This window comes from Leuciscus leuciscus (assembly GCF_965113295.1).
Source record: "Leuciscus leuciscus genome assembly, chromosome: 1".
NCBI lineage: Eukaryota > Metazoa > Chordata > Actinopteri > Cypriniformes > Leuciscidae > Leuciscus > Leuciscus leuciscus.
The window spans coordinates 54,661,920-54,688,094 of NC_138725.1; the positions used below are offsets into that span (position 1 = coordinate 54,661,920).

The following is a 26,175-nucleotide window of genomic DNA, read 5'->3' on the forward strand; positions in this document are numbered from 1 at the left end:
TTATAATCATTATTTTCCTTGTAAGAATTTTCTGAAAAGTTATTTTCTGAAAGTTATTTATAATGTTATTTATTCAAATAAATGCCGTTCTTTTGAGCTTTCCATTCAAAGAATCCTTGAAAAGGATCATGGTTTACAAAAAATATTAAGCAGCACAGCTGTTTTCAACATTGATAATAACAAGAAATGTTTCACCAAATGAACATATTAGAATGATATCTGAAGGATCATGTGACACTGGAAAATCTTAATTGTCAGCAGCCATTACTCCAGTCTTAAAAGTAACAAATTACATTTATCTTAAAATAAATTAAAAACAATTATTTTAAATTGTAATAATATAATATTACTGTAATAATATTACTATTTTTGTGTATTTCTGATCAAATAAATGCAGCCTTGGTGAGACTAAAAAACATTTAAAAAATGTAAAAATTAAAGGGATACTCCACTGTTTCCCTTAACTAAGACGAGTTGATGCATACCTCTCTCATCTCAGTGCGTGCACTCAATCGCTCTGGCGCACGGTGACACTTTGATAGCACTTAGCTTAGCCTAGTTCATTCATTAGGAACCAAACAGAGATGAAGTTAGAAGCGACCAAACACCTCCACGTTTTCCCTATTTAAATACAGTTACACGAGTAGTTACACGACCAAGTATGGTGACACAAAATAAAAAGTGGCACTTTTCTAAGCGGGTAAAAAGGATAACTATAATGTATGGCGGAATAGCACTTGGGACTCAGGAGCACTTCGACTCTGCGCAGTAAAAAGTCATGTTGGTTCTAATGACAGAAGTAAGAGGGAGAGGATTTTTCAGAAGTGACTTTTTACTGCGCAGAGTCGAAGTGCTCCCAACTTCAAGTGCTATTCCGCCATACAAAGATAATATTGTACGTATAATTTGACCGGGAAGAAATTATAAATGTTTTTTAGAAGTCAAACTGAAACAGATAAATAAACGTATAGGCTATAACTAATATATGAAGAACATTTATATTACATTTAACAAGGCCATGTATATATATTTTTTTTTATTATGCTTTTAGAAGTACGAATTGTCTTACTGGAAATTCCAAATTTTTCATATAGTAAGTACATTAAGTACATTTTACATAAATGCTACCCCATGTGTGAAAATGACAAAAAGCATTTAGGAATATCAGTCATTGTTTTTAAAGCCAGCGTGATATAAACTCATACACACCAGTCTAATCTACGCTTACACAGTCTCCTATGCTCCTATTCAAAACACTCACCAATCAGCAATACACAACAGCAACAATCTGATAAACACCAACAAAGCACTGAGCTTCACCAGCCTGATACATAATGACAAAGTATTATAGATACTCAACAGACTCATATACAGCAACACAAAGCAAAGCAGCAGTCCAATACACATTTTATCTACAACAAAGCAGCATATAGCTATATTATAGCCTGATACAGCCAGGCAAAAGCATTCTGACTGCAGTTTGTGCATGAGGAACACTGAGGCCCACACGCATATCAATGTGGTCGATCACTCTGGTGCAGAAATCTGAAGTCACGCTGTCTAAATATAGAGCTAGAGTTTATGTAAGTCTAGGTGAATAACTCCTTTCCACAGATTCCTTCTCACACAACCCGCCCTCTCTTTTTCACTCTGTACCTCAAATCACATCTCAATAACCTACGGTTGTTAAAAATACAATCAAACAGAAAGTACAATATAGATTTCAATCTTATCTGAATAGTACTTAATATACAAGCGTGTTGTTTTTATCAATTTTTTATCATTTCTAGCTCTTATAGCACACAAACATTCACTGACATGCTCACTCCTGTACTGTGTAATCTCTATATTCAGCGATGAGGGAAATTGCTCTTAGTAAGGGTGGGTGATAGGGTGTAATATCTATAATGACATACTGTGGCATCACTGCTGTCAAACATATTAACCTGATTACACTCACACTAGCCTCATCAAACAGGAATGGCAAAATCTTTGCCATCTGTTGAATGATAAAGGAGGAGCACATAGCGTTGAAGAGAAGTAAGTGCTGCTTGAGTTGAATATATAAAAAATATTCAGACTTCATTAAATATACCTGTTCATGTGAGATAATAACAGACACTTTATGATTAAACTAAATTACATTTTTGTGCCCTCTGCTCCTTTGTGAAAATGTTTACTTTCCTCAGTTGGAATCTATCCAACCTGATTTCAGATTCTAAAATTATGTTTATATGAACCCTAAATGTTGCACTCCACTTCACATATTTGTTTATACATGCATTACATGTATTCTAAACAAAACTTCGGCGCATGCACCAAGATGTCACCAGAGCTACAGTCACATTTTTGCCTTGGTGGCATGTCTAAAACATAAGCTGACATATATGTCAGAAGAGCTTTTTATCAAATATTTAGGAAACATTCAGTCTCCTCCCCTGACCTGTTTGTAAGATGTTAATAAACAAGCGCATTTGTAAGAAGTACATTTCACGTAAACATACGCAATCACAACACTGTGCATGTGTGCAAGGTATTTCTGAATCCGATTGAGAATGGTCTGATTTAAGCGTTTACATTAGGGCTGCACAATATATAGAAATATCGCAAATGTACATATCGTGTTATGCATATCGCAGCGGCTTGCAATATCTGAATGATTTTAATAGGCTAATTCAAAACGTTGCGAAAAGTCAAAGTTTTAGGTCGTCGCATATAGCAGAGAATAGACTGGGCACGAGACTGTAGCTTACGTGTGACTTGCTTGATGTTAAAGAATTATTAAGCTGCGGAAAACATCTCAGTGTGGTACTCACGCTGTCTGACACACACCTGAAGCATGCGCACAGAAAGCCACCTCTCGGACAGCGTGCAATCCAGAAATTCAGTTCTCTTTTGCAGCTTATTGCACTCCAAAGGTTAAATACACACACAGTTATATTTATGTGAAGACCATGCAGTGTTTCATTTTTACATTTGATTATTCAAGTTTCTGTACTGTTTCTTACTTGAATTATTCCTGTTAAATATATCTAATGTAGTAGGCATACCCGAAAGACTTAAAGTCCCTGTAAAGTCCAAATTAAATACGTGTTCTGAGTTTGTCATACCACAGAAAAATGTGTTATTAGCCACCCAGCCAAAATTGAATGACAAAAAAAGCCGCCAAGTAAATAAAATAAGATATCAAAATCTTGAAAAAATGCTCTCAAACCCTGGGGGCGTGTCTGTTGGCTGTGCTGAAACCACGCCCACTCAACGGTCACCGCTACAGCCAGAATGGATGCTCCTAGCAGCTTAATTGGATTTACAAAGCCATACATGTTTGAGCCTCCAGAGCCAAAATAAAAAAGTTTATAAAACTGTGTAAAATGATCACTACAGAGGTGGGTGTTGGTGGTGATCCTCAGCTCTTCACAAAATTAATCAACCTCTTCTTGATATGATTATTTTGATCGATATGTTTAGTAAGTGATCGCATCCAGGTAATACGCATTTCCGTGACGAAGGCATAGCTAGCTAGCAAACTGTAGGCTGTAGTAACTAATAGTACTGACAGTAACTCGCGATTGAGCGGCGAACTGATGCGAATGTGCTCTAGTTATATTGTTAGGGCCGGGGTCAGGAGCTCAGTGGCTCCAGTGCGTCATCGAGCCACCGTTTTAGCCCCGCCCAAAAAATCCTGAACACAACAATGGTGAAAAACTGTTTAACTGTTTCAATTCAGTACTTCACAGTTCACAGTCTTTGTAATGTGTTTTAGCAATACATTTTTAACATTTATAATGTGTTTAAAAAATTGTTTTTAAAATTGCCTTTACAGGGACTTTAAAGCACGTCTTATTTCATTTGTATATCTTTGTTTTATTGTATTTGTCCTATTGTTTTTAATTTGCCTTTTTGTTCTTTTTTATAATAATGAAGATAAGTTTAAATAAAAATAACTAACCATCCACCCCTAATTTCATGTGTTTTTGTTTACCTGGATGTTCTTGATGTTCTAGTGTCTGTGAATATTAAACCGCAAAAAGACAATTTAAAAAATAATGCTGCATGTTCTGTGTGTCTCTGTGTGAATGAATGGCACAGACGCGCGGTTTCATTTACCACACACACTGAAGCATGCGTGACACTAGCTGTATTTTCAGAACTTCATCTCCACAGCATTTTACCATTTCATTTTAGAAAAACTATCGTCATATCATAAACACAGAAACTCAAACGTCTTCATGGCAACAGAAAACAATGAATTTGGTAAACAAAACGCAATTAGATTTTATTTTATTTATTTTTTCGCATTTCATAGGGCCCTAAAAATGTTTTTTTTATACATTGCTGTAAAATTGTATAAATTTCATGATTTCAATTAATTTGACATGCTTTTTGATTACTAAAATTTAATTTAACCATTAAAATGGAGTCTGAATTTTTTTTTACGAAATAGAAAACGGAATCTAGAAAGATTTAAACAGAACAACTGAATTTGGAAAAAAATAAAACAGATTTCATAGGGCCCTATAAATATCATTTAAATTGATTTCATACACAGCAATACCGCATCGCATTTATTTAACAAGTTATCGCATTTCAAATTTTTCTTTAATATCATGCAGCCCTGATATTATTTTAGGTTTCAACCCGAAAATTTCATTTGGATCAAGTTCAATCAAATCAACTGAAGTGTAGCTATACAAGAAGGCTTTTCAGTGCACTTGAACCATCAATCTGATAATAAATGTATCTTATGAAAGCATTTGAGTGGTCAGCTTTTAAAAGGTCGAACTGATGAGAATTAAATAACGCTAATCATGTCTTAATGAGAGTGATTAGGCAGGTGGGCTTTTCACAGCAAAACGCTACTCCAACTGATGAATTCAATCTTCACTCACTCTTATTGTCACTCTCTTGCTGTCACTCAAGGCATGCACACAGATAAGTAGATAAACACATATCCGAGTGGGAAGGGGGAGGAGGTGAGGACAGGGCCGAGGAAGAGAGGAGAAACACGAAGGAAGAGAGAGGTCTTAAGACAGGGCTAAAAATATCTGGTTGCTGAACTCAATGCGTTCACGCTTTCATGGAGCTCACACACACACACAAAGACAGACAGAGACCCCCCAAAAAAAAAACAGTTGTCTGTTCTGAAAATTTCTCTCTGACATATAAAACAAGGTGAGTTACAAACATCTTCATCTCACTGATGCAACACACACCCACACAATCCCTATACTAGTACATACAACTGCACAGAGCTAAACAGAGGAATTTAGTGAAGCATGGAACAGAAAAAAGAAAGTGGAAATGCACGTCTTGAAAGAAAAAACAGAGCTTTGCAAGGCAGCAATATAAACATGTTAAAGATGCCTTTAAGTTTTAGATTTCTTTAGTTATGGAAATGTTGCCGGTCTTGTTTTCAGTCGCCTGTATATGATTTTTATGGAGACCCTTGAAGTGACATTGTGATGAAAAAAAATATGACATAGGAGGAAAAAAAAAGTCAATGCTTTTGCGTTCTCACGCAAATGTTTGCGTTCCTCCGTGAAACTTTGTGTATCCTCGCAAAACATTAGTTTGTTTCGAGCGAACACAAAGAAAAAAACACAACAAAAAAAGTCCTATCACTCATTGCAGATGGTTAGAACAAAAACATGGATCTACTTGAAAATATCTCTTATTGCTTGTTGCTTTACTGCATGCTGTCTAGTTAGGAAAAAGTGTAAAGGGGTGTGGTCACATTTAAAATTTTCACAGGTGAAATACAGTCATTTAAATAGGAATCCATGTGACCAGGAATTTCACCTGGGCCAAAAGATTTCCCCATGCAAATAATGCAAGTTCAAGATTAGTCACGTTGAGCAACAGAAAGCTGCTCGTTTTCAAAGTGACTGCTGTGTGAGCTACACTAATCACTACACAACATTGACAACAGAAAACTGACCTTTTTTTGGCAGCACCTTAAACTATCTACAAAAGGACTTTGATACACTACCAATTTTCTAAATTATGTTTTCTAAACAAAGCAATATTTCCACAAGCAAAAGACAAAGGTGCAAACGGCAGAGAGGAGAAAGGCAATGAGAGGGAGAAACACAGGATTTATAGTACGATGGGGAGAACAAGAAAGCAGTGACATGGGTCGTCATGGCATCCAAACCCTGCACTCTCCCAGGGAGATGACCTACGACCTTAGTGAGCTGATTACCATGCACACACCTGAGACAAAAAAAAACAAACACTCCATCCACACACACACACGATATGTCTGTCTCCATCACACTGTTTCTCATGAGTAATCATACACAACACAAAGTAACAGACAGCAGTCTCTCTGTGTATGTGTGTGGCTTCTCTTGAGTTATGAGAAGAGACTGCTGGGACAGAATTTCAAGCTGGAGAAACAAAAATCGCATTTATTGCATGTTGGGGACCAGCATCTAAAACACACCATGGCTCTGGTCCTTTCAGCAGGGCAAAATAGCGGATTTACAGCTCCCGGAATAAATTCTTAATGCCGTTCAGATCTCAACAAGACATACTGTAGACCTGGTGGAAGCCTGCGTACTTCATTGTCAAAGGGGTCAGGATTTCATATAAAGCACAAAAAAGCGTAATGTATTTGCTTGGTTGCAAATGAGTCCTGTTTGTCTTCCCACTCCATTTGTTTACAGTATTTTACATCAGATTACATGATTACGAGCCAGACACAGACATAAGCCCTATTCGGACGGGATTAACTTTACAAGAGTAGATGGAGTAATGTAATTTTACCACAGGATGTCTGTAATATTAATGGCCAATTCGCACGGGATAAGATATCTCAGTGACTAGCAGAAGTGGGAGGAGTAACTCGATGTGTGCATCACCGTCACCCTCCTGTTGTCATGTGCGTATTACGTTGCTTCCCGATATCACGTGCGCAAACACACATAACCTATTATGTCTGGTCGAACGATGTATTAATTAACTTCAGATTGGATTGTGTTGGTAATAGGCACTTACCTAACGCTAAAAGATATTTCGTGCCTCTAACAAGTGCTTTCAGTCTTCTTTCTGATCTGAATGTTATGTGGAAAACACTTTTTTGCCACAGACTCATCCCAGCATCTAGAACGCAACTGAAAGCTTTTTCAAGCGTCTCCATACTTGAAAAAACACGGAAAACTACTTTTAAACAGGAAATGCCGAAATATTTACGTACATATTTACAGCGGGTCTATTCGCACGGGATTAGTATTACCTGAGGTAATTTTTCCGGAACTTTTTACTGAAGGTAAAAGTCGCCGTAATCTTTACTGACATTGTCCGTAATGATTACTGAGATGGCACATTTGGACGGGACTAAAATCACAGAGAAGCTCTGGTAATTATTACTTTACCCCACCTCTCCATGTTAAACTAGTCCCGTCCGAATAGGGCTCTACAGTACATTGGTGATACTGCAGTAAATTACAACCACCGAGGTCTAGTGACAAGATCTGATGAGGCCGAGTCAAGTGCAGCGGGACGTGAAAGACAGACTGCAATAGGGAGATGCCGAGAGGAAGGAGGATGGAACCGAGAAAGAAAAAAAAGGCATTGAAAAAAAGAAAGCTTGATCCAGAAAAGGTGGAATAGTAAAGAGATTTAAGAGCATACAAAAAGGTTGATGATAACACGAAGAGAGAAGAGAGAACCAGAAAGGCCAGCAGCTCTTAATTACTATGGACAGAACACCCCGTATAACTGAAACAAACAGCTCTTCTTATCAGCCAGCAAAGCAGCACATCAAGCTAGGAGCCTTAGGCAGCACCACCCAGGAAAAAATTCCTCTCTCCATCCCACCACTGCAGCCTGAGTCCAGCGGCTACAACCACCATGGCAGGTCATGGACTAGCTTCTCTCTGCCTTCCAGCTTTGCACTGAATAAATGAGTCAATTACAGGCTTTTGATCAAAGCCAAGGGCAACAAGGCACTCCCACTATATATACTCTAACACGACAGGCATGTGGATGTCCTCAGAGTCTGACCACTGCTTAAAATAACACTCTTGTGTCATTCCAAAGCCATAAGGCTTTCGTTCATTTACAAAACAAAACTGCATGCTTGAGCTTCTGTTGAGTGCTCTATGTATGTTTGCTGATCAAAAGCCTAAATTAAGTTAAACTAAATTAAATCATATAGCAAGGTGATCGTGTCTCTTCAGAAGACTTGATTCATATGGATTTCTTATGAATGTTTTTGAAGCATCAGAGTTTGAGTAAATAGACTTGTAATGGAGGGACAGAAATGTATCACATTCATTACAAATATCTAAATGATGAACAATAGTGAACAAAGTCTTATACGTTTGACTTCGGGCCAACATGAGGGTGAGTAATGGATGACAGAGTTTTCATTTTGGGGTGAACTAACCCTTTAAACACACACCTCGCCTTGATAAAGGCACACTCCTCTCCGATAGACTTGGCTGAGTGGGTCTGTGTAGGACTTAGACCTCCCGAGCTTCAGTGGGGTATGAACACACAGTCATCCATCTCACTTAGACTCAACCCCACACCCATGCACCGACGTAACGGATGGGTCCCATTATCGCCTTACTCTCTCACTGCCACTAAACACATTTCTCTGCACTGGTTACTTATTCCATTTATTTTTCCTGTCAGGACTCTGACATTGTCACTCCATCCGTTTAAATGGATAATGCATATGCAGTCTTTTTGCGTGACTGTGGGAGAGAAAAAGAAAGAGGCAGACTTAAATGATTTTTGAGCGAGTCAAATTATTTGATATTTGTTAAAATAAGAATTCAGTGTTCGGATTATGTTGCGTGAGGACATAGACAGAAACCACAGAGATGATGAGACACGAGACAGGTAAAAGAGAACGTAATTGTACAGATCAGATCATAGACTTTTTTAAAGGGTATAACCATATTCATTTTTTACAGGAATGAAATGAGGCAGTAAGGAGGGATAGAAGTGCAGTGTGCTCAATGGATTATACTGTCAACATATCAATAATGAAACAGTTTTCTAAAATCTTTCATAGGGCTGGGCGATATGGCTGAAAACTGTATCACGATATAAGTGTTTCATATCGGTCGATATCGATAATTATTGAATTTTTTTTATAACATATTTAAAATAAGGACCAGTCCAGGAGACAAATATATTACATTTAAAGATTTTTTATTTTAAATTTAACCTACCTCTGATTATAATCCCATCAGTTAAAAAGGCAGAAATGTCAACACGACCATGGAAAACTCAAAAGTCTAAAATCACAATGAACACTTAACAATTATCTCTTAACATTAAGGTGCAAAATTAAAGAATACGTAAGAAATGCTTTATAAAGGGGTGGGCGATATGGCAAAAATATAATATTACGATTTCTTTCTATAAATTATATAAATCTATTTCTTTCTATTTTCTATAAATTATACATTGATACTTATTAAAGCTATTAATAAAGTTATTAGTCAAGAGCAGTGAGTGATTTTCTCTTTACATTTTGTTGTTTTATTAACATTAAAGGGATAGTTCTCCTAAAAATTCTAATTTTCATAATTTACTCTCTCACGTTGTTTTAAACTCGAATAAGTTTCTTTCTTCTGTTGAAAATAAAAGTTATTTGGAAGAATGTGGGTAACCAAACAGTTGATGTACCCCAGTGACTTCCATAGTATATTTTTCTCCTATGGAAGTCAATGGGGACCAGCTACTGTTTGGATACCCACATTCTTCAAAATATTAATATTAGAAAATATTAGAAGGCAATTAATACAGGTTTGGAACAACATTAGAGTGCGTAAATAATGAGATAATTTTTATTTTTGGGTGAACTATCCCTTTAAGGACAAGCGGCAGCGTGTTTACTATTACTACTGTCTCTTTAAGAGCTGCGCGCGACGCGTCTATTATACACGCATTTGACAAGCAGATTTTCTCTCAATTTTCTCAAGTTTGCTTTCACTTTAGACATATCCGACTAGTTTATGTAAACCTTGTGTGTATAACAGTATTAGCAAAATAAGACTCGAAAGATAACTTAGTATTCAGGCGCTGGTAGACAGGCTTTTAGTGCCTGTGAGCTTCACATGTATGCGCTGAGAAACTAGCTAGAACAGCGCATAAGCACGCGAATAACAGAAAAACTGACGACGGTCTTGCATAATCTGCTGACGACATTGGTCTGACTACGGTCAGACTTTAAGTCAGGCGAGCTGACTTTTTCTGTTTTATCTAGTTACTAGAGAGTGAGTGCCTTTGTTCATGCAATCAAACTTGCTTTGCTGGTTTCTTCCAACGAAAAAAATAAATAAATAATTATCGAACGTTTTATCGAACGCATTTTTTATTGATATTGATTACGTGTCTATCGCGATACATATCGTTATCGTTTTATCGCCCAGCCCTAATCTTTCAGTAGAAAAATTCCATAAAACAGTTATGAAAATTACAAGTAATCTAGGACCTTTAAAGCCTCATCCCTCACAGCCTCATTTTCAGCTGAGTAAAATTCAATATGACATCTACCCCAACTAAGGCCTATGACACTGCACAAAAGGTACAGCCTGAGAAATAGGAATGGAAAAAAAAAACAATGTCACACCATATACAAATGGCCAAAAGGAAAATAACTATGCAAAGACCATTGGTGCAAATATTGTAACTTGTTCTTGGTTTCCTAGTGGCATCTAGTGGTTTTTCGAAACTGTATTTTGTGTCAAGAGGTAGAATTTTTTATTTTCACAATTAACATCAACAGCATAGGCAATGGACATAAAAGGAACTGGTGAGGAAAGAAAATTCCTCTTTTTATGGGATGTGAGAGAAATTTGTATCACTTCAGCAATAAATAAACTAAAATAAATTCTAAGTACTAAGGCCAGCCCATTCCTCAAGCTGGCTGCAATCTGATTCATCATAGTAGTTAAGAGAGCGTAAAATGAAGAAATCATCGCAATGATTGCCCCATTAACTTGATTTTCTGCTCCTTAATTATAATAATTAGTATAATCTTACAGTATATACAGTATCTCACAAAAGTGAGCACACCCCTCACATTTCAGCAAACATTTTAGTATATCTTCTCAAAGGAAAATATTATAGAAATGAAACTAGGATATATTTGAGAGTAGTCAATGTGCTGCATGTATAGCACTTTTTACTGTCCTCTGAAAATAACTCATCATACAGATATTATTGTCAAAATAGCTGGCAACAAAAGTGAGTACAAAGTGAACATGTCAAAACTGTGTCCAAAGTGTCAATATTTTGTGTGAGCCCCATTGTTATCTAGCACTGCCTTAAATCCTCCTGGCCATGGAGTTCACCGGAGCTGCACAGGTTGTTGCTGGGATCCTCTTCCACTCCTCCATAATGACATCACGGAGCTGCTGATGGATGTTAGACACATGGTGCTTCTCCACATTCCGCTTGAGGACGCCCCACAGGTGCTCAATAGGGTTCAGGTCTGGAGACATACTTGGCCACTCCATCACCTTCAGCTTCCTCAGCAAGGCAGTTGTCATCTTGGCGGTGTGTTTGGGGTCGTTATCATGTCGTTCGGCCCAGTTTCTGAGGGGAGGGCATCATGTTCTGCTTCAGAATGTCGCAGTAGGTTGTTGGAATCCATCTTTCCCTCAATGAAGCACAGCTCCCCAGTACCAGCAGCACTCATGCAGCCCCAGACCATGATGCTACCACCACCATACTTGACTGTAGGCAAGGCACAATTCTCTTGGTTCTCCAAACCAGCGCATCGCCACACATGTTGGACATCATCTGAGCCAAACAAGTTTATCTTAGTCTCATCAGACCACAGGACATGGTTCCAGTAATTCATGCTTCAGAAGAGGCTTCCTTCTGGGACGACGGCCATGCAAACCGACTTGTTGCAGTGTGTGGCGTATGGTCTGAGCACTGACAAGCTGACCTTCCGCTTCTGCAACCTCTAAAACAATGCTGGCAGCACTCATGCGTCTGTTTTTTTAAGCCAGCTTCCGCACCTGACGCACAGCACGAGGACTCGACTTCTTTGATTGACCCTTGCAAAGCCTGTTCCGAGTGGAACCCGTCTTGGAAAACCTCAGTATGACCTTGGCCTGCACTGTAACTCAGTTTCAGGGTGTTACCAATCTTCTTATAGCCTAGGTCAACTTTGTGGAGAGCAACAATTCAAATTCTCAAATTCTTAGAAAGTTATTTGCCATGAGGTGCCTTGAAAATCCAGTGGTCAGTATGAGAGAATTGTACTCAAAGCACAAATTTTAAATGCTCTTATACAAGACACACAAATTTGTATGGTCCTGTCAAGCAGACAAAAACATGAACATGATGAACAGGACATGTGGCTTTGCATGGTTAAACGACGTACAGCTATTATCACCTAGGGTGTACTCACTTTTGTTGCCAGCTATTTTGACAATAATGGCTGTATGTTGAATTATTTTCAGAGGACAGTAAATATATACTGCTATACAAGCAGCACATTGACTACTCTAAAATATATCCTAGTTTCATTTCTATAGTATTGTCCCTTGAGAAGATATACTAAAATGTTTGCTGAAATGTGAGGGCAGGGCTCCAGACTAACTTTTTTTATTAGGAGCGCTGTAGCCCCTGACTTAAAATTTTAGAAGCGCAAGCAGAACATTTAGGGGCACACCTTAAATCACCTTGCAATGCAATTATTCACATTTTCCCCCAAAATAACTGTATTACTGACAAATGCTTTGATAATAAATAGACTTAACGTACAGAAATTACAATGTTCAGTTTTATTTTAAGTACAGGGCTCCAGACTAACATTTGAGGGCAGCAGCACTAAGTTCTACAGAAAGTATTTGGTAGCACTGTGGGATGACAAAGCACTGAGCTTAATTTGAGGTGTATAGATACAGTTAACTTTAATTATTATCATTCATAATGTCTTAATATTAATTCAAAAGCAAAATGAGTGACAAAAATAGATATTAGGGAGTGAAAATAGCCAATAAGCGTCCTCTGCAGCTATGTTTACATTGGTAATTTAATTTTTAATTTAATTTTTTTAAATAAGTGTGAGTTTTCCTACTTCTTGAAACTTTTAGTTTTATAAATAGGGACAATCTTTAAACGATGAACAAAAAATGTTTTGGTCAACACATAAACAATTTAAATATGATATTATAGTTTTGAAGTGCTGGAAAAAGATTTGTAGGCTAGTCTACTGTTATAACCATAGTATACCATAGTTACAGTTAGTGTTACTACATTAAATCCATGGTGAATGTTGCTGATCTGTGGACCTAAAGCCTTCTATATCTTGTTCGTTCATGGCACGATGTTTCTCCTGGTTTCCACGTCAGCGCTGTTTAATCTGATATCTGGTTTATAACAGAGAATTCTACGTCGAATCTGAATGTTTCTCACTGGATCTCGCAGCGATGTTATTAATTCTGTCGCGAACTCAATGGATTTCTTCACTGGATGTCCACGATGTGACGGTGTCGCGTGATCAAGATCGGCCTCTCTGGCAAGAGAAGCTGCGCTGTCTATTATTGGTTCGAACTATTAAACGGTCCATTTACTGGTCGCACAGGTGCGACTGGATGTAAAATTCAGTCGCACACTCTCAAATACCCTCAGGTGTGTACTCACTTTCGTGAGATACTGTATGCTTTGATCAACTGGTCAAAATGATATAGTTCATTTTAGAATGACATACACTCCATTGCTTAGACTTAAAAAATAACGATACAAAAAATTATTTAGTTCCACAACAAAGACTTTCTTCAAGCGTCACACATCACAGTATCTCTTTCACAAGAGTGAGTATTATTTCATTTATGTGATAACACATTCAGACAGCTAATCTCTTGTCTTGGCCCTTGCCTGTACTGCTGTGGCTGGCATTGCAGACGATGATTTAGGGTAAATGCCACCGTCTGACCTCAGTGAATGTTAAAACATGCTAATAACCACTGCACATCTCTGCGCACATGCCCAGGACAGACCGTCCTTCCCGATTATGCATGTCCACTTTCAACACCCAGAATGTCAGCTCTCCATGGAAACCAGACCCCTGAATTGCATCCAGTCAATGACAGAAGACATTCCATGGCAATGAATTAACATCCAGTAGAACAAAGTGATCAAAGGAAATACAAAAACCGAGACAGGGGAGTCCCAGTATTTGTGAATTTGCCATTATGAAACTGTAACAGAATGAATACTTTTCTGAAGCAGAAATGTTAGCGATTCTTTTTGGAGAGAAATGCACATTCCTGAATTAATCCTTAAAAAAACTTTGTCTGACATTATTATAAACATAGGGTCAGATATTCAAATAAAATTACTCTTTCTTCTGCTTTACACGGACAGTTTGCAAATTAAAAATGTTCTAAGTTTCCTATGGTGCAAAAATCCAGAGAGGCAGAGAAAATGAGTGAAATCACTAAAATAATTAATAATTCGTTACATTTATATAGCGCTTTTCTTGGCACTCAAAGTGCTCTACATTGAAGGGGGGAATCTCCTCAACCACCACCAATGTGTAGCATCCACCTGGATGATGGACGGCAGTCATAGTGCACCAGAACGCCCACCACACACCAGCTTATTGGTGGAGAGGAGACAGAGTGATAAAGCCAATCAGTATGGGGATGATTAGGAGGCACTTCACTATACTGTTAAAAAGACAAGATATCGCAGTGGACATTCAGTATGGTGTCCCTGTCACTATACTGGGGCGTTAGGACCCACACAGACCACAGGTTGAGCACCCCTGCTGGTTTCACTAACACCTCTTCCAGCAGCAACCTAGTTTTCCCAGGAGGTGTCCCATCCAGGAACTAACCAGGCTCAACCCTGCTTAGCTTCAGTGGGCAACCAGTCTTGGGCTACAGGGTGATATGGCTGCTGGCATTTAGTATGAGTATAGTAGGGCTGCACGATATTGGAAAAAAATTACATTGCAATATTTTTTTCCCAGCGATATATATATTGCGATATTGCGAGCCATCAATCCAGGCTAAAGTCAATATTTACCATTCCATGATATTAATAATTTCACTAATAAGCAAGCTTCATTACAAGTAGGGCTGAACGATTAATTGCATTTGCGATAATATCGCGATATGATGAAACGCGATTTTTAAACCGCAAAAGCTGCGATTACACTCTGGTCACGTGACACGCGAGAGAAAAGCAGTCATCAGCATCAACTTGGCACGCTACGCACATAGGCCTGGCATACAGGAAAGAACAGTTTATGTTTGATTTATGTGATATTATGTTATTATATAATTAATATATAATGTATAATAATATATTCAGAGAATTTCAGAATCGAGTCTGAGCTTAGTTTTTAAACAGATGCGTGATGACGCTGCGTGTGCTTTAGAAACAGCCGTATTTTCTCTCTCTCTCTCTCTCTCTCTCTCTCTCTCTCTCTCTCACTCACACACACACACGAAACCTTCTGAAAAATAATCTTTCATAAATTTCGGAAAGGTTTAAGCGAATTACAAGGACATTCGCGGGCTTTATCGCACTGGTTGCCGCTTTGCTTGATGTTACTCTTGCAGTTCGCTGTCTCGCCCGCCGGAATTTTCCTCACAAATGCTTTACTAAGGCATTATTTATGTCTTTTGGAATGCAGTTGGCTTATATATTAAAAATATGAAAATCACTGAGAAGGCTGCTTTCAATTTAAAATACTCACGCGCGCTTTGTGTAGAGCGCTCGCGCATGCGGCTGTGAGCGACTTATTGGTTAAATGTACTGGCATCTCAAAATGCTTTTATGATGCGAAATGAATGTAAACACGGTCAGTCATATCTTAAACCAACAGGACAAACCACATCTTATATTTCAAAAGGGATCTGTGCATTAGTGTGAATGCAGCTTATCGTATCTAAACTGAGAAGACAAATCACTCACAGCTCTTGAATGGAAAACGTTCAGACAGCCTACTTTTAAATACTGAAAGCACTCTTTGTTTATTGCTTGTAATATGTTTTTTTTTTTGTTCCTCTTTATTTACTAGCTTTTATATTTTGAAGCTATATTCGTTTATATAGCCTATTTAAAATTCTTAACATGTTTTTTTAATAATTATTTTTAAAAAATACGTATAATTACACAAATAAAGATTTTAACTGTTATTAATAATATTAATTACGAAAAAAAGTAGATCATGAGGTGCTTAAAGATTCCCATCCCTACTATACAATGATTTATTGCTTGTCTTTGTCGAATAATACAGAAGATAAAGAACTTAAAAAGTAATCGCATATTAAATCGCAATCGCAATATTGGTTAAGAAAATCGCAATTAGATTATTTTCCAAAATCGTTCAGCCCTAATTACAAGTGACAGCCTTTCTGGTAAGGTGTCACACTGGCAAAGGCATCGCAAATATTTTTTTGTTTTGGTTGACATCCAGATTTGACTTTGTATTCGTCGTAAAGAGCTTTGTGGTGCCGTTTTAAGTGATCAGACAAATTGGTGGTGTTTCCTTGTTTGCCACTCCAGGCAAAGTACCTCTTTTTGGTCAACATCCTCCTTTTTGTAGCCGAAATAGTCCCAAATAGCTGATTTTGACTTTCTTTTTGGTACGAAATCATCATTTTTTTGCGGCGGATCCTCTTCGTCACCCATTTTTAGCTATCTTGCCAGTGAATGTTGGCTGTGAGCGGTGAGCAGCGGCACAGCGAACCAATCACTGTGCAGGCACGCGGAACGTGCGTTCTCTTAATACACCATGGGTGCCGTGCTACTACCCTTCACATCGCATGTTCCGGCGATGTGACTATCGCTCATGCGCACATCGCGATGTCGCTGTTAAAACAGAATATCGTTCAGCCCTAGAGTAAAGTATATAATATATAATGTAGTATGAAAAAGTATGAGTATGACAAAGTACGAGTATGATTTTGTGACACTGTGACAGGCACAAGTTAATCATAGCATTTCCATTCAACATGATCATGTTATTCCAGCAAGAACAGAAATCACTTACCAGCCAGGGTTATATCGTAGCTTACTGTTGCTCAATACCTGTCAGGTAGCTGATGCTGAAGCTGTGCACTTAGCTCTGTTGATGAATACGTAAAACAGCAGGGAAATCTTCTGTCATGGTTCATCAGTACTAAAAACAAAAACAATGTATAGTGATACAAACTGCAATGATTTGTAATGAAAGCTGCAATTGAACAAAAAGCACAAGAACATACCATAATATCTGAAGTCTGAATATTTGCAGATCATATACATGAAACTAAAATAACCCAAAACATCTTACTACGTAACGTACTATATTAACATTAACAGCCAGAATTAGTCATAATTAAACCCATTTTATAAAACGGTTAACAGTTCCAGTTCTTAATTCTGATTGGTCAATAGCTGTGTTTTATTCACGATAAAAACAGCTATGACAGCTTCACCCAACGATTCTTTCTGTGCATACCGTTGGGTGAAGCAACGTAAACATTTGTTCTCATTGATATTGTTCATTGAGGCTTACTGTATTATGTAGAGTAACGTTAGTAGAGTATTGTGTGTGAGAGAGCGAGTGTAACGTTATTACCTGCATTTATAGATAGCATTTTCTTTCAGGTCAGTCCTATGTTCATAATAAAAAAAATCCGTTTGAATGTCCACTGCGATATCTTGTCTTTTTTAACAGGTAACGTTAATGTGTTTTCCCGTGCCCTGACACAGTTAGGTTGTTTTTTGTTTGTTTGTTTGTTTGTTTTTTGACACAGCGCTAGTCAAAGCGTCGTTCTCCGTCTTCAAAACAAGTTTTAGTCCTTTCAATATAAAAGTCTTCTAACTTACTGACCGACTCGCTCATAAAGACAGTATTTGCTGCCATCTAATGGCGTAATAATGTAACTTATGTTGCTGTTCGGGGTCAGGGACTATTTTTTCCAGCGGAAGGAAGACTTTTAGTGATTTTACTTCATGAAAGTAGCATTGATACATATTTGTTGGCTTTAATATTTGTGTTTTGAAGTAACCTTTTATAAAAGCACTTTGGTACTCGAGGTTTAGTGCTGTGTCGAGAATAAGTCACGGCTGAAGGGGTTGCACGATACACGAGCGAGATATCTCGTAAGTTACCTTATTGCTTAACGTTACATAGGCCTAAGTTACATCCAGTGTCAAAATAGTTTATTGTCTTTCATATGAAAACAACTAGACTAAGCTAATATTAATTAGAACAATGCTTACCACTGAAACACCACTGCTTCTCTCCATTTTTTTTTTAGCTGCCAATGAACATCCATCATCGTATTCATATTTCCTTTCATTAACATCCTCTTTAGTACGATTGTTGTCCTATAACTTCAGCCAGCTCCGTTACTGTTTATATTTGAATTATAAGTTACTAACGTGCGCGTATTTCTATAAAGGGTCAAGGTTCGTGTCATGTTCGCGCGCAAAATTATGGGACAAATGGCGTAATGGGCGTAACAACAAGGGGGGAAACAGCTTCTTTTTTTTTTTCTTTTTTTTTTTTTTTTTTACAAGTTGACGTCACAGTCGTTATCTTGCAGCAGTCGCCCAGTGGTTTTCTCATGCTGAAAATAACAGCAACATTTTGTCACATTTAGCTTCAAACAATGTTGTATTTAACTGGTATGAATTTTTGACGGTCACTTTTTACCACATTTACAACAATATTTGTCAACTTAGAAATATTTTAAATAGTTAAATCTAAATATTAAATGTTACACCTAAATGTTAAATGTTAAATCTGAATGCTAAATCTAAATCTAAATGTTAAATCTAAATCTAAATGTTAAATCTAAATGTTAAATCTAAATCTAAATGTTAAATCTAAATGTTAAATCTAAATGTTAAATCTAAATGTTAAATCTAAATGTTAAATCTAAATCTAAATGTTGAATCTAAATCTAAATGTTAAATCTAAATGTTGAATCTAAATCTAAATCTAAATGTTGAGTCTAAATGTTTCGGGTGAAACTAAATTTTTAACTAATCAAAATGCCGGTAACCGGAAGTGCCAAAATAAAAGCTTGAGGAGGTCAGTGTGTGTTTATAGCATGGTGTATAGTGTCAAATAACGAATAAAAACCATCTCATCCGAGGAAATGGACTCTTGGACATGGATTATCGTTATAATAACTACCTAAAATAATAAACACATTTGGAGAAACTGTATTTGAAGAGTAGGCTAGTGTCACTTTTATGAAAAGTGCGGGACTTATGACCTGCAGCCATAATAGCCAGCCACGAGGGGGCTCACTTTGACTGAATGTCATGTCATCACTCTCATCACGAAACTCTACAGTTTCTCCAAACGTGTTTATTATTTTAGGTAGTTATTATCGTTATATTATAGTTATTATTATGAGATGGTTTTTATTCGTTATTTGACACTATAAACCATGCTATAAACACACACTCGAGTTTTTATTTTGGCACTTCCGGTTACCGGCATTTTGAATTTGCATATTAGTTAAATATTTAGTTTCACCCGAAACATTTAGATTCAACATTTAGATTTAGATTTAGATTTAACATTTAGATTTAGATTTAGATTTAGATTTAGATTTAGATTTAACATTTAGATTTAGATTTAGATTTAACATTTAGATTTAGATTTAACATTTAGGTTTAGATTTAGATTTAACATTTAGATTTAGATTTAGATTTAACATTTAGATTTAACATTTAGATTTAGATTTAGATTTAACATTTAGATTTAGATTTAACATTTAGATTTAACATTTAGATTTAGATTTAGATTTAACATTTAGATTTAGATTTAACATTTAGATTTAACATTTAGATTTAACATTTAGGTTTAGATTTAGATTTAACATTTAGATTTAGATTTAACATTTAGATTTAATATTTAGATTTAACATTTAGATTTATATTTAACGTTTAGATTTAACATTTATATTTATATTTAACATTTATATTTATATTTAACATTTATATTTAACATTTATATTTATATTTAGCATTTAGGTGTAACATTTAATATTTAGATTTAACTATTTAAAATATCTCTAAGTTGACAAATATTGTTGTAAATGTGGTAAAAAGTGACAGTCAAAAATTCATACCAGTTTTTTAAACATTGTTTGAAGCTAAATGTGACAAAATGTTGCTGTTATTTTCAGCGTGAGCCGCTTTACAAACGGCGCCCCATAGTTTTTCGCCTCTCATTTTCCCAACCTAGTTGATTAGTTTATTATTACCATGCTTTTTAAATTAGGCCTATATATAATTTATTTTATTTTCATTTATTTAAATTGAAAGGCTATGTTTTTTCCCTCATATTTGTTACATGTGAACGTTTTTGTTGCTGCTCTTTAATGTTCTCCTGCACTGTAAAAAAATAATTTAAATCCAACTTGCAAAATGTTCTTCTAACAAATGTGAAAAAAGAAGCAGTGATGATCGAGTCAGTTCATCAGACTGAACTAAACAAGAATAGGCCTACTTTAATAACAAAAGATGTTTTGTTGACCTTATTCTCAAATATTTGTCCAAAACTTGTAAAAACATTCAAAATTGAGTTATCTGAGCAAAAAAATGTACGTTCAACAATGTTGTGTCAGTACCCAGCATGCATTTCAGCTTGAAAAAAAATGATGTGGTAACCATTATTTTAAAATAATCATTGCTTTGCATTTACTGGCTTCATTATGCTGCTGCTGTTGTCGCTTTCATATGGTTCAGAGTTCATATTTTTACTGAATTAACATGTTGATCACCATGTTTATATCATTGCAACTTTTGTGTTCAATTTATTTATCAGGGTTAAATGTTGTCCCCTAGTTTTAAGAGGCAAATAATGTTCATATCATGTAGTTAGTTTTAAAGATGAAAGACCAATGATTGTAGCCCCTTGTGTTACTAAATGCAAAACAATGACAAGAATTGTTCACTGGAGTGAAGTTGAATGTGATGGGTAGATTATTTTTTGTAGTTAGGTCAACTTTTAGTTTTTTTTACAATGGGTGCATTATAATTTCTGTTTCTTTAAAAAAAAAGACACAAGTTGTATAATTGGGGCACTGAATGCATAATGTACATTCTTGTAATAGTGGTACGTGTGTTTATTTTATTGACTATAATAACTACACTTTTAACTGTGATATACCTTAGCTTTCCTACAGTGTGTTTCATGCAGTCTAAAATGCAAGTGGGAAAAAATACCAGTTGACACTTCAAAGGTTAAAATCAAGGTACTGAACAGTTTACCCTTGGCCAAGACTGAATTTGAGGCATACAATATGTCCGATTTACATAAGAGATTCTTTGAAGGCTATTCATCTCCCAAAGCCAAGAGGTGTTGCGATCTGAAGTGTGTATATTTTAAAAGATTTCCTTAGCAGTAGAGGAAATATGCAGATCATTGGCTTCTTCCTTTTGAAGAGATAGTAAGTATACAATGTCATTGCCATTGAATGGATCGATTGATAGTTTTCTCTCCTTTGCAGTAGTTCAGGTTTTCTTTACTTTCACAAGCCAGGACAAAGCCAAAGTTAATTTCTTGGCATATGATTAAAACAAAAACAATTGAATCTTATGGAAATCATTGATATACAGGTGGAAAAAAAACATTTGAACTTCTATGAAAAACATATTGGAAATTATAATGATACTCATTTACAATACATTGCAGAAAGAAAATGCCAACTTCACAAAACCCTTGAATTGTGCTGTTTAGTTTCTCATGCACTGAATATTTAATTCATGTCATGAATGACCTATTTTAAACTGGCAGTGGGACTTCCTATTTCTGTTTGTATGATAAGCACCTGATGGAATTAAAGCTTTTGATTCATTCTCAGTCTTCTCCATCTGTTTGTTTAGCAGAACTAAACTTAAACACAACATGAAGAAAATTCATTTCTGACACATTAACACATTAAACAGACAAAAGGGCTAAGAGGCGTAGTTTATTGGTGAAAACAGGATATTATTTTTTATTTATATCTGCCAACAGCTATAGATTGTGAATTTGTTTTAGTTACAAACCAGATTTAAGAACATGATACTGTATCAAATAAAAGCAGTTGATAATCTCTAATAATGGTTTACAAGTAGGCCTACCTCTAAAGCTCATGGCAATTTATTGTAGTTGCGCTCCCTCTAGTGGTTAAGATAGACAGTGCCACAGCAAAATTAGAATGCTGATTTGGCATAGAAATAATAAGATTGTGATTGAGAGACTCCATATTGAGCAAGTAAAAACTGTGGAATAACAGAGCTGGATAAGTGACAAAATAAGGCAAAGAATCATTTAGCATTCAGGATACAACAGTGAGCCGCCTTCTTTTTATTTTGATTCATCTACTTGATCTCAACCCCATGGATCCTGACTTCGCCTTCAAAGTGCATGTAATTGTACTTCTCGGCACCATGACGGTTAGGGAAGTGAATTTGAGAACCATCAGGAAAAGTCACCAGGAAATCCTCATTGGTGAATGTGATTTTTATCTAAAGGAAGAAAAGAAACAAGAGAGTATGTTTGTTAAATAGGACCTATTATGCCCTTTCACAAATGCCCTTGTTCATGTTTTTTTGAACATTTAAGTATGAAAACCTATTCTAGTAGAGCCCAAAAACAAAATCATGTTGACATTGTTGCAGCATCTCTCTTCCCAGTCTGTCAGTAACGTTCTGTTTAGTTCCTGTCTCTATGAAGCGCCCTTTCTCTGAAAGCACAATGTGCTCTGATTGGTCAACAGCTTCAAGTGTGTTATGGAAATGTCACGATCATTACCATAATGGAGTTTGAACACACTACTAACGCAATTCAACCAGGCCACCCTTCAATCAGGAAATATTTAAATGAGGAATATTGTGACGTGTTTGTTCCCAGAAGAAAACTCAAGACTACAATTGAGCCGTTTCAGGGAGTCAATTTGAGCTTTGTAACTTTGCAGACCTTTTCCATACTCAAACAGAAACTGTACTAAAGAAAGTTGAAAATTTAACAAAGCATAGGTCACACAATATAAGGGGCCATTACATTTCAACCACAGCCCATTTTATTATCGTTATCTTTATGTTTATACTCAATTTCAGTTTCATTAAGATATATGAAAGTCTTGTGTCTTGCCTGGAAATCCTCATTCTGATTTAATGGAAAGTTGCTCTCCCTTAGTTCCTCGCACCAGCTGCCGCCCTGGAATGAATTGCACACTATAGTGCGCTGGTCACCATGGGCATCAAAACGAGGGTTTAAGTGTAGAGCGATGTCCTCGGCACTGTGACCAATGTTAATGGCAAAACTGCAATAGAGCAAATGAGAGACATAACTCCTGTTGCTGTTAAAATCCTAAATTCGAAAAGTTACTTTGCAGTGGCTTACTTGGTAGAATCGGCCTTGGGGACTCCTGTAATTGTCAAAGTCTGTCCCACCTTGAAGGACATATTCTGCACAAGCACACCCTGTTAGAGAGTGAGAGCTCATGTTACTCTTTATTCTAAGAGTAATTTGATTTTTGTATATCTCACCGCCTGTTTCATTTGGGATATACACTGTTAGTATGAATAGCAGAACATGTGTATCCACTTAAATTTGACTTGTACAGCTGGGCACTGTGCCTGGTTTTCCCTAGAGACCAAAGAGAGATTGCAGCTGTAATGATGGAGTGCACAGAATCAGCCTCACAAAAGCAATGCTGTCAAATTTTCCAATCCGTTGAAAGGAAAATCCTGGTCCAATGGTAAAAGGCAAAGAGCCAGACTTGAACTTTCAAAAAACTGCAGATGTGGCATGGTTGCTCTATTGGAAAACCTCTGTTCTACGAGATGGATATAAGAAGAGCTGTATCTTACAGTCACCCTGAAATTAAAATGGTCAATTCTTACTTCTTTTATGGAATATTGCAGTATTCATTATGAATGATTTATCTGTGCACAACCTTATTTCTATCAAATTCATGTGCATTTGTAATCTTTAATCAAAATAACTTCCCCTCCCTCTTGCAGTGACATCTCTTCTCTGAAGACGTGTTTACTGGCGTGAAGGCGGGATCAACCTGTCACTCACATGACATCACAGCAATAGCAAACCACAATGATCCAATCAATTTCCGATGGACAAAATCAACCCCCTACATTTGTTCTTGTTCAAGAAGCCGTTTCACTTAGATATACGTCACAATAGGGAAGAAAAGACTATTGCAACTTCCGTTTCATGACGACTTTAATCATTCAATCTTTGAAAACTAGTGGCCATGCCATCTCTGTGCAGATCTGGTGTAAGTTGAGAAGCCATGTTGGGTCAGCAGCTGCAAAATCACAAGCTGAATTATACAAGGGCTCTATTGTGATTAACAGCTGCCAAGGAAAGTAGATTTGTATAGCGGTTGCTGGCTGAATAGTGGAAAGGATAGATGGTCAAAGGAGAGATAGGAGGAGGAAAAGAAGGGAAAAGGGTACTTAGACTGAGAATGTGAAAAGATAGATGTGTAACAGAGGTGAATTCTTTCCACATTAGTAACTGTAAACCTGCTCTCAGACAGAAGCTATACTGCAGAACGACACTCTCAGAGCAGTGCGATATGCCTCACTCTTTCTCTCTCAACTTTCTAAACTGCTTACTTTAACTGCAAAAGGGAAGCTCATTGCATGGCTGAGTCAAACTAATTTCTCTGAGCTAAGAGTGAGAGTGAGCTAAAGGGTCTCCTTTTCAATGTTCCTGGGTCTGTATGGTTTGATTGGTTTCAGACCATATTTGGGCTTGAATTGGCCAGTCTTGCTTCATCTGTAGAAATGCCAGAGTTAAGGTACATGTTAAGGTATGATGAATTACCCTAAAATACAGAAGGGTTACTACATTGCAAACCCAATAGCCTAAGGCTATGAAGCTAACCTCTGTCCTAAACTTAGCATAATTCTATTTCTATTATTTGATTATGGCTGCATTGCTCAATGAAAAGGCTCACATATAAAGCTAAATTCAATGACTCAACAACAACAACCAAAAAATCTGTATGAATTTCTTTCTTCCGCTGAACCCAAAGGAAGATATTTTGAAGAATGTGGGTAACCAGACAGTTGATGGACCCCATTGACTTCCATGGGATTTTTTTCCCTACTATGGAAGTCAATGGGGTCCATCAACTGTCTGGTTACCCACATTCTTCAAAATATCTTCCTTTGTGTTCAGCAGAAAAAAGAAACTCATACAGGTTTGAAAAAAACTTGAGGGGGAGTAAATGATGACAGAATTTTCATTTTTAAACGAACTGTTCATTCAACTGAGGTAAGTCAGCTTTTATGAATTGCATTTCCTATTATTTATGAAATATAAACGTAATGTCACTGACCAGTACAACATTATGATAGAAATGGATCTGATGATGGAACTATCAATACATATGAGCATTTGAGATGTGAGTAGTTCACACCCATTAACAATGCACGTGAGAGCGCTTCACACACTATGCACCATACAGACAACAAACACCAATATACATATCAGCTGATACAAGTAGGCTACATACGTTCATAAGTACTGTATAATTTGATTGTTACTTGTATTATAGAGCATGCATTCTGACATGCTCTCTTGCCTACAAACAAATACAGACAATTTGACAAAATATAGGCCAATATAAATAGGAATAATGAAGCGACGATGCGTTCTAAGATTACTCACGTCCATTTTGACTTCCTTTGAGACCCACAATGAAGTGAGATGAAGTGTCTGGGAGAAAGTTTCGCAGTGTGGAGGGCTTCTTATGACCACTGCGAACTAGGAGTGTTCAGATCTTCAGATGACAGATCTTTATTCTGCCCAATTGCCATTCTTGTCTGCTCTACCTCGACCAATCGCAAAAGAGGCATGTGGAGTTACTTTATGCAGTCTATTTCTAGGCATTCCCTGGTAATACGCTATAAATACATGTAACTAATTAAAACAAGCGACTTTAACCACAATGAATGCTGGTGTACGTTGCGAGCAGATCATAATTAATGTAATTATACGCTTGTAGCCCATAACTAATCTACTTATTAAAGCTTTATTAAAATAATTGGCTTCAGTTTCCAAGGCGATTAAACACGTAATAGGCTACAATTGACAGGCTTATGAAAAATGTCACACGTTGTAAAATATATTGATCATATAAGACTATTAGTAATGATGAGCTGGTATCATAGGTGATGTATTTGTGGTGTGAGTGCTGCCTGGAATAC

At 36.7% G+C, this 26,175-nt stretch overlaps 2 protein-coding genes across 2 annotated transcripts in view; both read right to left on the bottom strand.

Moving 5' to 3' along the window:
* The window catches only part of cacna1ia (calcium voltage-gated channel subunit alpha1 Ia), a 274,744-nt gene extending 256,512 nt beyond the window's left edge, over nt 1–18,232 (bottom strand). Inside the window, exons 1-2 of the mRNA XM_082142182.1 lie at nt 18,208–18,232; nt 17,029–17,119 (exon numbers count right to left, since the gene is read on the bottom strand). The gene's annotated coding sequence lies outside the window, so the exon portion shown is untranslated. The remainder of the gene's footprint in view (nt 1–17,028; nt 17,120–18,207) is intronic.
* A 3,675-nt stretch (nt 18,233–21,907) lies between these two features.
* Nucleotides 21,908–25,789, bottom strand: LOC309475271 (beta-galactoside-binding lectin-like). The gene is made up of 4 exons (XM_082137973.1): nt 25,637–25,789; nt 23,339–23,418; nt 23,087–23,258; nt 21,908–22,461 (listed from the first exon to the last, which is right to left on the bottom strand). Exons 1-4 carry the CDS (start codon nt 25,640–25,642, stop codon nt 22,315–22,317), a joined length of 405 nt encoding a protein of 134 aa, XP_081994099.1. The 5' UTR covers nt 25,643–25,789; the 3' UTR covers nt 21,908–22,314.
* Between the last annotated feature and the right edge of the window lie 386 nt (nt 25,790–26,175).

Bases quoted from the DNA above. Each gene is read 5' to 3' on its own strand.
- LOC309475271 (XM_082137973.1), bottom strand. The intron at 23,259-23,338 runs GTAAGCCACTGC...GCTCTATTGCAG, and splicing joins CCCAAGGCCGATTCTACCAA to TTTTGCCATTAACATTGGTC. The intron at 22,462-23,086 runs GCAAGACACAAG...TTCTTCCTTTAG, and splicing joins ATCAGAATGAGGATTTCCAG to ATAAAAATCACATTCACCAA.